The 15,909-nt window shown below is 35.9% G+C and overlaps 1 protein-coding gene across 2 annotated transcripts in view; it reads right to left on the reverse strand.

The window, feature by feature from the left end:
- ALCAM (activated leukocyte cell adhesion molecule) overlaps positions 1 to 15,909 on the reverse strand; it is a 193,254-nt gene that overhangs the window by 33,284 nt on the left and 144,061 nt on the right. For both annotated transcript variants that reach the window (XM_068546819.1, XM_068546818.1), the window contains exons 4-9: positions 14,497 to 14,561; positions 13,190 to 13,277; positions 12,551 to 12,733; positions 7,509 to 7,636; positions 5,887 to 6,019; positions 1,863 to 1,975 (exon numbers count right to left, since the gene is read on the reverse strand). In XM_068546819.1, coding sequence (XP_068402920.1) covers positions 1,863 to 1,975; positions 5,887 to 6,019; positions 7,509 to 7,636; positions 12,551 to 12,733; positions 13,190 to 13,277; positions 14,497 to 14,561 — 710 coding nt within the window. The remainder of the gene's footprint in view (positions 1 to 1,862; positions 1,976 to 5,886; positions 6,020 to 7,508; positions 7,637 to 12,550; positions 12,734 to 13,189; positions 13,278 to 14,496; positions 14,562 to 15,909) is intronic.

Raw genomic sequence — 15,909 nt, forward strand, 5'->3', positions numbered from 1 at the left:
TCATAAACTTCTGAGACTTGGTTTCCTTATTTGTAAAATGGAGTAGTAATCTTACCATATTGAATTGTTATGAGGACTTAATTATATGAATAATATAATGTGTTTACATTAAGGAGAATTCTCGGTTGATAGTAGCTACTCCTTACAGTAAATGTAGATGAATTTGAATTGACAGATATTGGAGACTTGTGCTACATAATCAATGATGGATATAAATACCTGAAAGTCATTTTATAGGAGACAGTTTTCAAGACAGGGGATCCATTACACAGCCATGGCAATTATGACAAAAATGATTTTTAAAGAAACCTTTAATAACAGATTACTATCCTAATTCCTATGAACAAAGGAAATGCAACATTTAATTTTGAAAATCATTTTATATACAGAAAATAATGCTATTTACCAGAAATTGAAATGCTCCTAAGAAGACAACTAAACACAATCTTAAGATTATGTGGTATTTGTTCAACTATGAATTTTTTTCCATTTCCATCAACTAACCAATGGCCAGGTAATATTGATCAGCACTACCGACATGAGGTATTTAATCAACAGCAGTGACTGCAGCTGATGTGGAAACTGGTTTAGCCAAGTAAACTTAGTTTCTCCAGTCCTGTAGTAAAACACACTATGAGTGTTCATATGCCTAGAACTTGTCTAGCCCTTTGACAATTAACTACTACAAATAGCTCATGTTAAATATGCATTTTAACTATCTGAGTAAATAAGAAGTTGTGATGAGGTTGTGTTTAAAAGAAAGTGAAATAAGAAACTGAGCTTTAAGAGTAAGATAACAAGTAACAGAGGATCCGGCATGAAAAGAGATAAGAAAGCAATAGAAAATAATTAACATTTTCATCAAGAAGAAACTCTAGCAATAAATTTCCCACAATTTTTTTACGAAGATAATTCTTGCCAACCCCTATTTTAAGTGGTTTGTATGTGTTTTGTCAACACATCACTGGTTAAGTGCTTCTGTTATATGCCATGTTCTGGTAATAAATGGGTTGGGTGTTCAGATACACTAGCCAAGGATTTGAGTGGAGGGAACATAGTTACAACATTTCCCTTTGGTGATAACCTTGTCTCAAATCACCAATTACCAATTCTACTTTCTCACTCTAAAAAGATAATAGCAATGTTTGGGTCCCCAGGTAATGGCCTACATTTCAGACAATTACAAGAATATAAGCACTCAGGAAATACAGACAAAGCTCCTAGTATGTTCCAGGTGTTCTACTATGGCTCAGGGGTGAAAAGAGATCTCTGTGAAAAGAGATCTCAGGGGTGAAAGGAGCTACTAATTCATGGAACCCACATTCAGACACTTAAGGTCAGTTTCAGCAGAAAGGCAGAAGGTTAGGTGACTAGAGTGCAGTATTTATGCTGGGTAAGGCCTGAGCTCAAGTCTCCACTCTGTCACCTGTGGCTCTCTGATTTCTCTTGCCTCAACTTCTTTTGAATAATGTGGGGAAATAATCATTTCCCTACATATTTCACATGGTTGTTGTAAACACACAGTTTATAATGTTGTGGATTAAAACACATTGAAAGTTGTTAATCCCTAAAGTATATAACTGTATATGTGTGTGTATCCATGTGCATGTGTGTATGTGTATAATTACTCAGTAGATACACATAACTAAATTAATGCCCCAAACTAAGTTTCAGAGCATCAATTATGGATGCCATAGTGATGCTGAGTACCTCTAAAAGTTTACTGTGGTATGATTTGTATTATATAGAGAGAAACATGAGTATGAGTGTGGGTGTATAAACATATTACCCATGAATATATAAGAGAAGCCTAAAAAGGAATCAGTTCAAACAGTGGAATATTACCAAGGAATATTACTTACTTTCATCCATACCACAGTTGCGTTCCTACTAGCAGATATTGTGCATGACACAGGCAGAGCATCACCAATCTGCTTGGTCACTTCCCCACTTGGGTTTAAGGACAAATCCAAATCTGTGAAGCAGAAAATATGCTTGAAATGCAACTCCAGAAAGTAAGATAGTCAAAATATTTTTTGAGAAAAAAATGGATGAAAGAAAAAAAAATCCTCTAACTGCACTTGAAATTCAGAAGTGATTTATGTGACTGAAATAACTGAACTGTAGCATAATCAGTCTAGCTTTTCAAGCCAGCTTTGAGATCAGTTTGGACAAGCGAACGGTCAATCTAATTGATTATGCATTTATTTGCAGTTAACATGATTGATGTTTTGACTGCATGTAAGTGTTCACCTGGGGTCTATCACCTTAAGAAAAAAATTCTTAAATCACTTCTGGAAGAAAATAAAGAAAGATGATGACTAGGTAAATATTATAAAAAGAGTTGATAAGGCACACCATGGGAAAATCAAGTATATTTAGACAGCAGGTGATAAACCAAAATACCATTAGGTGTCTAAGTGTTTCTTCAGAGTGAATTGACTATAATGGTTAGATATTTTTCAAAAATGCTATCCCGTTTCTCATGCAGTTGAAATTTTAAATAAGATTTATTATTAGGTACACTGTCAGCAGATATCATTTTTTTAAAACAGAGTATAAATACATCTAAGGAAGTAAAATCTTCCAGATGGAAAGTAATTTCTATAAAAATCTTACTGTCATAGTATGATCTGAATGAGGAAAATCCAGTTCAATAAAACATTTATTGTACAACTACTATGTTCCAAGCACTGACAGGAGATACTGAGATGAACAATGAGCTTACAATTTACAATTTGAGGTAGAGGTAATATGCACTCAACTATGTGATGACACTACCCGGCAGCATGAAACCAGCACCTAGTGGCAAATGTGCGATAGATTAGAAGCTCAAGAAATATTTGCTGAAAAACTAGAGTAAGGGCTACAGACAGAGGTACAAGAGAAGACTTATGGGAGTATGGAGAATAGAACCAACTTGGCTTTCAAAGCAGTAATAAAGGCTTTGCATGGAGGCAGTATCTATTTGTGGCCCCTGATGGTTGAGAAGGGCTTTGATAAGCAGAGATGTTGGGAAAACTTCTGTCACATAAGCAACGGCAAAGAGGTGAGAGAGCTTGGCAGGTTTCACAGTGGTGAGTAAACTGGTATGAATGGTTATAACACATGGAAGGTAAACCTATACAAGTAATTAAGGCCAAACTAAGGACTGTGCTTGCCATACTAAGAGTTGGGACTTTATCCTATGGCAGTGGGGATTTGCTATTGCATCCTGTGCTTCTCCTTGGTTTTACATGTTATAATTGTAATTTGTTGACTGTTTACAGCATTGTTTTTAATACTTGTTTCGCCTGCTAGGCTGTCAGCATATTTGGGGTAGGGACCATGACTTGAGTTGCCACTGTGTATCCACAGTGTCTGCCACATTGTAGGCCCTCAAAAACTATTGTTGAATGAATGAAGGGAAGAAGCGTGTTTCTCATTAATATTAAAATAGGCATTATCACATAGAAAAGTGGAGTTTCCTCAGCATATTTGGTTGAATTATATTTAGAAGAAAATTCAATTCAGGGCAAGTTAAAGCTTTTCTTAGCTGGACAGTTAACTTGCCAGCGAGAAGATAAAAGAAGTGATTTTAAAGGATGATGATGGACTTTGAAAGCTTGGATGAAGAATGTATATGTGCATGAATTGGCAGAGGACTAGTAGATGCTTCATCAGCAACTAGAGATCTGTGGGCTAAAAGCCTGAGGAGAGGTCTGTTCCGCTAATATGTGCAAGTACTGGTTGGTGCTTCTCTATCTACTCCCTTTAGTCATCTATGGAAAGGAAACAAATCTTTTCTGAAAGCAAACAATTTAGAATAAATGGGCAAAAATAAGATTTTTATGTTTTCATGTAATTTCGAGTAAAATCTTGATTTACTTGCAATGCTATTTTAGCTTTTTCTTTTTAATAGATTTTATTGGAGTATAATTGCTTCACGATACTGTGTTAGTTTCTGCTGTACAACAACGTGAATCAGCCATATGCATACATATATTCCCATATCCCCTCCCTCTTGCGTATCCCTCCCACCCTCCTTATCCCACCCCTCTAGGTCGTAGCAAAACACCGAGCTGATCTCCCTGTGCTATGCTGCTGCTTCCCACTAGCTAACTATTTTACATTTGGTAGTGTATATATGTTGATGCTACTCTCACTTCGCCCCAGCATCCCATGTCCTACGCCCCCCTACATTCCGTGTCCTCAAGTCCATTTTCTATGTCTACGTCTTTATTCCGGCCCTGCCACTAGGTTCATCAGTACCATTTTTTTTGTTTTTTAGCTTCCATATATATATGTTAGCATACAGTATTTTAGCTTTTCAGAGCAACACAGGCCTTAAAGCCCAGTGTTAAAGCCTACCTTCTAAAACCAAAATGTATTTAAATCCAATTAAATGCACTGAAATTCAATTAAACTGTTACATGCTTTTGTTTAATTTCTTTTTAATCGCAGCTGATCATTGAGGTATTACGTAGCTGCAGCACAGCCTTTTGCCTAATCCTTCTGCCATCTATCCTTCTCTGCCTGATATACAGGTGATATAAATGAGAGTTCTCTTTCTTTAGCGTCCTGAGTAGCTAGCATCTCTTAAACATAAGCAGATTGTATCACCACTAAGCACTGGAGATTATTGGTTATTGGCCCAAAGATTTCATGAACAATGATATCAGAAAGTTATTCCACAGGCAATTTTATCTGCTGGCTATATTCCCTCACTTCACTTCTTTTCCCCTATGGAACAAACTGGATAAATGTCCTCAGAGAAAAAGTAGCACAGTTGTTATCCTGAGAGGTCACTGCTTTCTCTCTAACTAGCCCCTGATGGCAGACGCACTCAGATATGTTCAACATGAAAATAGAGCAAACAGAGAAGTAGCTTAGCTGTGAATATTTCTTAACAGTCCACTGTAACCATAGGGCTCCCCAGGGTGTGATCCCAACATCAGACACTCAAAAGCAACCATCTGGTTACTCTATTCCCCGATGTACCTCCTTCAAAATTCTAGCTCCTATCCTACGTGTTTTCCAAGCGTTATGGGTAGAGTAATAGATTTAGAACCATTTCCTCAGAACAGTTGCTAACATCTCTTTCAATTCTGAAACAAAGAAACACTCATATTCAATGGGATTGTGGATCATGTCTAGAGAAACCTTACTGTAATGGATCATGTCTAGAGGTGTTGTTGGGTGCAAAGGACTTATTAGACAATTTGGCTTATACTTCCAAGCAAGACTGACATTTGCCCAAAGCACTCTGTGTATTCTAGTGTCACCAGGGAGCAGTTCAAATTAGTTCATTTCTACAATGCATAGGGTACATCAATAATACAGACTGTCAGGAACTACAAAATGAAGAACTCAAGTGAAGTGTCTGTTTTCTATGTATATTTATTTTTTTCTATCTACTGGAGTATAAAAGTGGGTTAAAAGTTCTGGGTGATTTCGAAGTGGTTCTGTTTCTAGAAAATGTCTGTTGCTTGGGCTTGGGTGTTAAGAGTACTCTGTAATTTAAAAAAGATACTTAATCTACACTTTTCTTGGCCAAATGCAAACCTTGTAAACTTCGAGAATATCCAAATATTTTCTTAAAATATAAAATAATTTATTTCTTTAAGATGCATGTGAATATTTTATTAATACCACAAACTGAAGACATTTAGAAAGAAGATGGAGGTTTATCACTGCCAAAAGTTGCAATTATTAGATCCATTCAAGATTTCAGTATTGTAGGGCAAATCTGGACCAAAGTTGGGTTCACGCTAATGCTCTTTAGTAAGTCTGTTGAAACCACATTATTTAAGAAAAATATAGCTGCAATTTATTTGAAGAGATAGCAAAGTTAGACTACGAGAGGCCTTTAAAGTGAAGCTGGTAATGAAGAATAAGGTGACTTACAGTGAATTGTGATGGCTGTTGAAGCAATCATGCTTTTTTTGTCTATCAGGGAGCATTTATAGTCTCCTGTTGCATTGCGCCTCACATCTGCCAATGTGTAAGTATTTGAACTTCGTATTCCTTCAGGCTGTCCCTTTTGATAGAGGCAAAATGTCAAGATGATTACACTTGGTAGCTACAATAAGAACAGTTATATTTCTTGATTAAAATGACATTTTCTCAGATAAGAAAAAAAAAGGAAATGTATTTCTTCGATTGGACAAATGAGAGTAGAGTTTGTATTATCTGAATCCTGGAAAAATAATTGGTAATTTGGTTCTAAGGAAATTGAGAAGCTAATTTACATTGTATTGATGACATCTATTTTATTGACAGCATGGCTTGTGTTTGTTAAGGCAGATTTAAAAAAATGTTTAATATTTTATTTTTACATTTATCCCTTGCTTAATCTGACAAAAAGATTTGAGGCAGCTTAAAAGAAAACATAACATATAATCCAAATTAGGAAGGAAGGAAGGGAGGGAGGGAGGAAGGAAGAAGGGAGGGAGGAAGAAAGAAAGAGAGGGGAAAAGAAATTTTAAAAAGAGAAAAGAAAAAGAAAAGAATTAATAACTAAGAATTTAAAAATTATATAGATGAATTAGGAGTATATAGTAACAAAAAAGATAATTGTTGTTGAAACTAAGACACAAATTTGGCTGTCATCCCTGAAAATCAAGGTAGAAACATAATTAGTTTCAAGTTTTCATTTGTGTTTTAGACAAAAACAATATGTCAGTTTATTAAGATAAACAGAATTTTCTGTCAACATTTAAGTAGAAAGGAAATCACTTATACTTGTCTTCTGAGTAATGTAGTGGATGACACTCTTAAACATTACTGAACAATGCAGTGGGTGACATTTGTGAACAGATCCCTGCAGTAAATGCAGTACAGAGTTGTATATGGCTTCTCCCAATGGAAGGTTATGTCAAACGCAAACCTGGGAAGGCTGTGGGAGAGCAAGCGTCTTCAGACAGAGCTCTCTCTTAGTCTGGCTCCATAGTGTCTAGAACACATCCAAATTATCCTCTAGACATCATTTCTTTCAGCTGTGATACTGATAAAAGTTGAGAAAATGGTTGTTTAAGACCACATACAATGGCAAGATACAGCCCGTTGCTTTATTCTATCAAGCTAAATATAATGTGCAACAGAAGTGTCCCTATATCAGAAATTCAGGGACGTGTTCAGGAATGCACTGTGTATAGATTTAGAATCCACATCAGACCATTTGCTGTCATCATCCTTCATTTTATATTTGTTTGCTTCTGAAGAGCAGATTCTTATAGTTTATTTGGATAATGAGACCTTGAGTTTCTACCATTACGGTTTCCTATGATCAGATTTTTTACTCTTTGTCCCTGATTTCCCTTAACACTGAATTAAAAAAAGGCAAGAGCACTGGCAGATGCCAAAAAAACTTTTAAAGGACATTCCACAGGTGTCCCTTGACTCCAAGAATAACATCCTTTCCTCACTTAAGCTGCCCAAGAATATACAATTCTTAATTTCAGCCAGCTGCCAAACAACAGGACAGAATGATAGTGGTCTCGCTCAAGTAATAATCCTGAAGCACTTACTGGTAAGTAAAACAAAAACTCCTCAGGAGGAGGGTTACCATTTCCCAAGCATTTAAGAGTGATGTTGTCCCCTTCTTTGATGGCATTTTTTGATGGCAGCACTTGTATTGTCACCTGCTCTGTAGGATCTGCAAGAGTCACAGACACAAGTTAACCATTTCATCAAGTACCAAATTACTCAGTACATACAATGAAAATGACTAAATTATACACAATTTTCTCAAGAAGCTAGTAATGGTAATTGCTTAAATGTATCTTTTTATAGAAGGATTGAAGTTAATAGCTACTTGCTATAACAAGTACTAATCTTGGTTAGAGCAAACTACAAAGAGACCCTGTTACATAAAAATCAATTTCTTCTTAGCAAAATGTCTTTACCTGAGGTAGGAAGACCATAATTATTTTATGTGTAAAAGACCAGTAGGAACAATCTCACTGTATAATCTCATTATAAGGACATTTAACTATATTATCTGTATCTTACAGTTTGGAAAGACTGGAGCAGCTAGCAAAGGAGCTAAAACTATTAGCCCCGCCCCCAGTCTTATTACACAATAATACCTTATATTAAATAAAAAGGTACATGAGCCAAACAATACCAGCAAGATTTTTGGCATGCTGGAGAGTAGATCTGCTTTCAAAAAGATAAATCCATGAACTGAGGGAGACCCTTAACACAATCAACAGAACTGTGAATGTATTGTAGTTTTTTTCTGTTCATTGGAGCCAAGATGCAACTTTCATTCCATTTCGGTCATTTTTATGGTGAAAATAGGGCTAAAGGGTATTCTTTAGTTGAGGCTACTGCTCAACAGTAGAATGCTAAAGAAATTAAAAGCTGAATACACAGTGGACCATACCCAGCTAACAGGAAAGAAAAGGAGGTGGTGTTGGCAGTTATAAATGACCCACTTTCTAATGTATCCACTTGTTATGTAGCTGATGATACAATGAACAATGAATTTTGAAATCATATAATGCAAAGGTTTATTTTAGAGAACCTCTTCCACAAGGCTTAATAACTACTGAAGCATGTATCTATATTTCCAAACCGGCAGCACTAAAAATTATCTATGAAGACTTATTTTGCTATTAGCTAATAAAGTGAGACGAATAAGTGGTAGATTTTGAGGCTTTTTTCCATCTCTTGCAGTCATTTACTTACCTTTCTAAGATTAAAGTGCAGGGAAAACAACCTGAAGGATTGTTATAGATTGCTTCTCTGACTTTTTCCCATGCTTGGGCATCTCTGAATATTTGCCCAGAATGTTCTGAGGCTAAACAAAGATTGGTTTAATATACTTGTTCATTTTTCTGAATTTGCCTGAGGTAGTTCCCTGACCAGCAGTTCTCAGTTAAGTCAGAAAGTAAATAAAGTTTGTCCCGCACTGGCCTTCCATTTCTAGGCCTCCCTCACTCGTTTGCATGGCCCTTCTCTGCCTAGCTTGGTCTGTAGCACGTCACTGCAGCACATCTCTGACCAAAGCTGATGCCAGAACAGCTAGGAATCATAATCGATCTGACTTCTTGCTTTATTTTAAAACCCCCCTTCTCTGTGTCCCCTTTTCAATAGGCTCTGCTCTGTACTAGGGAGTTGAAGAACTACACTGAGATCAGAGGGTTAACGTAACACATTTGAGTTTTAACAGTAGCCTTCTGGTTGCCCACTAATGTGCGTCCAACAAAATTAATGATCTCTTGCTCTCCTTTTGACTTTCAGTTTGACTCTATTAGTAAATCATCAGTCTGCCAGTTACTCTGGCTTTCTCCTTTGCCCTCTCTTATCCACTCAATCACCCAGTCTTAATGATTAATCCTTATATTTTGCATCTGATTCTCCCCTTCTATTCCCACCAACACTTCTCTAGCACAGGCTGTATTAATCTACACCTGAAACACTGCCTTCAAACTTCATTTGGTCCTTCACCGTGAGCCTTTCTCTTTTCTACATCTTTATATATATATATATATATATATATATATATATATATATATATATATATATATATATATATATATATATTCTCTAAATAAGTTTTTGAAGTAGTGCTTTGAATATTACAATGATATTTAAAATTCTCCACACATTCCCAATATGTAAAAATTGAAATAAAAATTTCTTAACCTGGTATCCACAATTGCCCTGAACTTAGTTCAGGTAAGACTCATATCTCACTACTCCATAAATACCCCTACATAATAATCAAAAGAGTCTACTCAAATTTCTTTCTCCCTTCTCTCCATTTATCCTCTGTCCACTCATTTATTCACTCATTTGGCTAATATTTGTTTTGTGCAGGCACTAAGTGCAAGAGTTACAAAGTCAAAAACAGCAATTCCCTGTCCTCAATGAACTTTCAGTTTATTTATGATGACACCAAACTTATCAATTAAGACTGTGACAGCACAAAAACTGCCTAAGATGCATAAGCATAGTAATCACTAGTAGCTTACAGATCCGCCAGACTGGGAAGCTTCCTGTAGGAATTGACCCTGGAGCTGGGTTTTGAAGAATAAGGAGGTGTTTGCTGGATAATAAAGGTAAGATAGTGACAGCATATGGATAGGAATGTACATAGTATTCTACAGGAGGAATCTGGAAAATAGAACAGACTACAGAAAGTAGTTAAATGATGAAGGTTGAGACAGGTCAGGACCATGGCTACAGGGGACTCAAGGCATTTTGAAATTGGGAGTTTAAAGATTAACCTGAGAGATCTGGGGAGTCGCTGAAGAGTTTTCATCACAGTAGTGACATGTTCACATTTGTGTTTTAGAAAGATATTTCTGGCAGCAGCTTGCAGGGCAGTTTGGCGTGAACAGACAGGAATACTATTTTGGAAGTTGTTACAAAAATACCAGCAATGAGGAATGGTGGCATAATCTTAGGCAGTGTCAGAAGGCAGAATCAGACACATACAAAGATGAAAGAGCTAGATTCTATAAAACTTCATTACTGACTGGATAGGGTAAAGGAGTGGACCAGTGCGTCTTTCTCAGGCTTCCTCAAGGTGAATTGATCAAATTTCTTTTTCTTGAATGTACTCTTCTGTACTTTCCATTTAGCTCCTCCTTCTCTAAAGTCATCCTAGAGCAGTGGCTCTCCAGATGTGGTCCTCAGATGATTAGCATTAGCATCACCAAGGAACTTGTTAGAAATGCAAAGTATTGGGCCCCTCCCCACAACTACTGGATAAGAAGCTATAGAGCCAGGTCCTGTAACTGGTTTACTAACAAGTCCTCCACGTGATTCTGATGCATATCCTGAAGTTTGGGAATCACTGTCCTTGGGAACCTGAGCTTTCAGGACTGTCCACTAAGTCCCTGTGGCAATTACCACTTGCAACTTTGCATTGACAATTTCCTTCTGATGTACATGTCTTACTTACCTATTGGAATAGTAAACCCCTTGAATGTCAGGACTATATATTAAACACTTTCGGGTCTTTGCCATGAAGCCCAGCACTGCATACATTGTGCCTTCTCAAAAGCTGTGCCCAATGCTTTCCACACAGCCAACCACAGTAAAATCATTTCCTTCTTCCTCATCCAAGGACTTTTCTGCCCATCTATCTGCCCATGCCTGACACTCACATACATTTCCGTTCTTTCTTAAGCCAATTTCCCAATCCTTTTCACTCATCTTGATGTTCTTTCCTATCTTGTACTCCTGTACTTACACCAAGATAGTTTATTTCCAACTGAATATCTTTGAACAGACAGAGTTCTGCTTCCATATACAGAAATAATAGTTTGATTTTAGATAAGCTGTATATGATGAAATCCTCTCAATTCTTGCTTTTAAATCAAGTTGAAATTTATTTACAAAGTTTAAGGCAAAACAACCCATTATGGTTAGGGCATGTGGAACTTCAGTTCTGTTCTTCTATAAGGTTCTGCACTTCATGGAGCCAAAATAAAAATGTAGCTGAGATAAAACTCTTTGAAGGTTCAGTGGGCATTTCTACCCTTTCTCTCAAATAGACGTAGAAGTACTGGGTTATTCTACAACATAAGGCAGTATTATGAGAATTTCTGATTCACTAAAGAGTAATAATAAAGTTTTCTTGCATCTTTCCCCAAAATATATCTCTAGTCTATGCTTATGAAGTAATAATGATTATATAGTAATAATGATGATAGTACTTAATAACGAGCATTTAATGTGCTATACATATTGTGCTATTTTAGATTTTTGATTTTACTTAATCTCCATAATAACACCATGAGTTAAGTATTACATTAATATTTTTCCTATTTCAAAATAGGAAAACTGAGACCTAGAGTAGTTAAGCTTCTTTTCTAGAAATACAAAATAACAGCACTGGGACTGGACTGCCAGCATCTTTGCTCTTAATCATATTATCTTGGCTCCTGTCTTACAGGAAAGAGCACAGCATTGGAGAAAAGGATTCTAATCCACTTGCCACAGCTAAGTTAGGGCAAGTCTCTAGGTCTCACTTTACTGCTAGTTAAAATAATGGACTTAGATCAGATGATCAGGAAAGTTCCTTTGTAGTCTAATATTCAAATCTATTGAGTTAACCAAAACATGTTGGAATTCAAAATCCTATTTAACTTTTATGCAATTGATCTCATTATTAAAATAAATTTCTTTATTAAAATGGAAATTCCATATCTAGAAAACCAATCAGTCATAACCTTCTATTCATCTGTCATTCATTCAGAAAACCATCAGATGGCATTCTGAACGCCTACAAAATCCAGGGCTGTGCGTCAGGGCTGAGGACTACCAGAAGAAATCAGACTAAGTCAGAGATCTTGTGTTTAAGGAACTTAGTGTCTAGCGGAATACAGAAGAGATGATTATAAATAACAAAGTAGAGAGTGAAAGATATCATAGATGGGTAAGCATTTACTCTATAGGTCTTGCAAAGAGGAAGAGATTATTTGGGTACCATGGAATGGGGATGGGGGTTTGGAAGTAAATTCCAAAGAGCTTTTGGATTGGGACTTAAAATAGCATTGGAATATTTTTTCTAATACATAAAAATTGCATAATTATTTATTGAGTTACTTACAGTAAATATCAAAGACTGCTTGTTCAGAGTAAACTGTTTTCTGGCCGGATGGTCCATAATATGTCACAGAGCAGGTGAATGGCATTTGAATGTCAGCCTTGGTTGTCTTGTACTCCAGGGATGAAGTCATGATATAGAGCTGAGTCACTGGGTCCATTTGCTTTTTAAAAATTATGACCACCGCTGAAGAAAATAAAGAACACTAATGGTAGGATCTTTCATCGGAAAATCACAGTCCTTAATTAACTGTCACAGCAACTTTGAGAAGTGGTTTTGTCCTTCTTACTGTATTTAACAGGAGGGAAAATTGACATGTAGTGAGGTAGATGTCTTTTCAAAAACATGAATCAGAGACATGGACAGAAATAGAATCCTGGAATTCTATCTCCCACTCACTTTAATTAACTTTTAGAACATGCCATATAGAGAAATAATTTTCTCTGCTCTTGATTCTTCTGCACAAGGTCTAAAATGATGTTTTAAAAATCCCTTCTGATTTAATGGATACTTAAAGTAACAACGTATAGAGTCACAGATCAAAAGAGGGCAATGCATTTAGACTCAGGATAGTCTAAGGAATGCTTAGACAAGAGAAAGGCAAAACATGTCATCTGAATTTATTGCCCACTTCTTACCCACCTCCTTCAAGGGGTTGCAGAACTTTTCCATTCCTATACCACGTGATGTTGCCATCCGGATAACTGTCTTTTGAAATGCACTCACCCAACTGCAAAATAAAGAGGAAATATCACAACCTTGGTTACATCAGTGGTTGTCCATTTGAAAGCCCCAGACTCCTCAAGGGATGCAGAGTTACTCCGATTTCCTGACCCATTCATTTTCCAAGCCTTGACTAAGGACTGAATGAATGCACTCTTGTATAAAAACAATGTTTTGTGCTTAAAATTATGGTCTTGCCCATTTTAAAATGTGCAATAGATGCTGCCACCATTAATAAAATCACATTCATTTAAAAGCATTACCCGATTCATTTCGACAGTATTCAGTTTTAACATTAACTAAATAACATAACTATATTAACATTGGCTATTACCATGGTTCATAGATCTGTGTATTCAAGAATCATTAATGGTGTTAAAATAAGGCTGCCTCTCCAGCTTCATGCTACGTTTATTTCAGATGACATATACTTACCACGATCTATAATCCCCACCACTTTACTTCACATGTGTTCTTAATATTTAGTGTTGTACTATGCAGTCAAATTCAATCTGATTCAAAGAATTCTGAACTTGCTTCTTCCCCCAGCCAAGGAAAATTTGGCTATTTTAGTTAGTGAAAATGAGATTATGAATCAAGTGATGTGCTCATATATGGAACCCCAGTTTTGTCCCTCCTTCAATACAGACTTCCTTCAAACCTCTGCTACTGTGATTGTTTAAATCTGATCTTATCCCTTAACTTCAACTTTTCAATAGTTTAATTTGTCAATAAGATAGAGACCAAACACTATACATGACAGAAGGCTTGTCATAATCCAGCTTCTCTTTAACTCTCGAGATTTATCTCTTACTGCACTCTCTTGCCCACTGGCTGAGCACCCAAAATTCCAGCAACGCAAATAATGTGTTTCCCAAACATGCCATTTTCTTTAACATGGTATTATTTCATATTGTTGGAAAGCCCTTTTTACCTTTGGTCTGGAGAAAATCTACTCATGTGTCATTACTTCATTAAACATCCATTTCGTTCAAACAAGAAAGACTTATGCCTTTTTTTACTCTCATCTCCCTCTCCTCCCTTCAGAAATGACCACGCCTTCCTCTGCGCCTCCTCTCTACCTTGTGCAGACTTTCTGACTGGCACCTGGAACACTGTCAGCTCCACAGAGCAAAGTCTATCTTATTTGTTCTGGCATCTGAGGCCAGGAGAAGGCATTCAATGCTAGGCTTAGGAAAGGCAATTAATCAAAAACAAGTTCTTACCTTTTTAAGCTGCTCTGTTTCAAGAAACGGGGCTTTGCTTACAATTTCGGGTTTAGATGGTTGCTCTAAAGTTAAGTAGAGAAAGATTTTAAGTGCATGTGGGAGAAGGAAATGAACATTTGTGATTCGGTTTATAGAAAAATAATTCATTTACTCAAAGTAGAAAAATAAGCAACAAAATAAAAAATAGATTTCCCATATAATCTGTAATTAAGAAATCTGGTTAGTTTACCCCTTCCAAATATTTGCTTTATTATGTTAAATATTATTTTAAGTGCTTATTATTCCTGTGAATAAAATATTGCTAATGTTTTCAGGATGCTTTATAAACAGTGAGTACGGTTTAGATTGTAAACAGAGGTTAATATACTAAAGAGGATATGTTATCTGCAATTGATTACTATGTGCACTTTCTACTTAATAATTTCCATCTCCTTAGAGGAAAACCTGAGTCCATATGAATCTGAATCACAGGGGTGCTTATTTAAAATGCAGATTTCTGAGCTCTACCTGGCCAACTAAATCAGCATATCTGGGGAAAATCCTATAAACCTACTTTTTAAACAAGTTCCATTGGGGATTCTTGGGCACAGTGGAGTTTAAGAATCACTGCTCTAAAATCATGGGAAATGCAAAGTGGCTAAGGGATGTAGAAGTCCAAGTTTCCTGTGTATCTCACACCTTATCTTTTAAATGAAGTTATATTATGAAACTATAAATGTGAGAAAATCTTTCAAATTTGGAACATGAGATAATGGACAGAAGCGTTTTAAATATAGGAAGTTCGGTAAGCATAAATTCTAATAGAGGTTTCGGGAAAAATTGATTACAAATTGCAGCAAGAAGATATCATTTAAACTTATTTTATTCTTAGCTATTAGTTATCTATCATTGATGGATTTTTAAACTTTTTAATTAGCTCTAACAATTAGTCTATAGAAAATGGATATTTCCTCATTGTCATTGATTTTTGTGAGTCTCATGGAGAACTATTCTATTTTCAAATAAATAGACAAATAAAAACAACCAGCTATTCTCTCATCCATAGTCTTATTGTCTACCATCTCTACACTTTTAATTTTGATTACCAAACTAAACTAAATTGCTTTTGTATAATTATTACTCAATTTGGAATTCAGTTATCAGACATGTTACCTACCCAGACCATTATAGAAAACAAGGATGAAGACAAAAAGTCTTTGGAACAGCAAGATGGGTATCACCAAGATTGTATGCAAAAATAACGTAAGCTTCTTCAGGTTAATATCCTGAGTTAATTTTCCCTTTGCAATTGTTTTATATTAGAAATTAGAATAATTAATAATAATAGTGAATCTGCCTATCTGTTGAGCTTACACTTTAATTATAAGAGGCCTATTTACTATTAATTCTAGAAGTATAATTCTCTTGATA

This window comes from Eschrichtius robustus, chromosome 6 (genome assembly GCF_028021215.1).
Source record: "Eschrichtius robustus isolate mEscRob2 chromosome 6, mEscRob2.pri, whole genome shotgun sequence".
In the NCBI taxonomy this organism is placed as follows: domain Eukaryota; kingdom Metazoa; phylum Chordata; class Mammalia; order Artiodactyla; family Eschrichtiidae; genus Eschrichtius; species Eschrichtius robustus.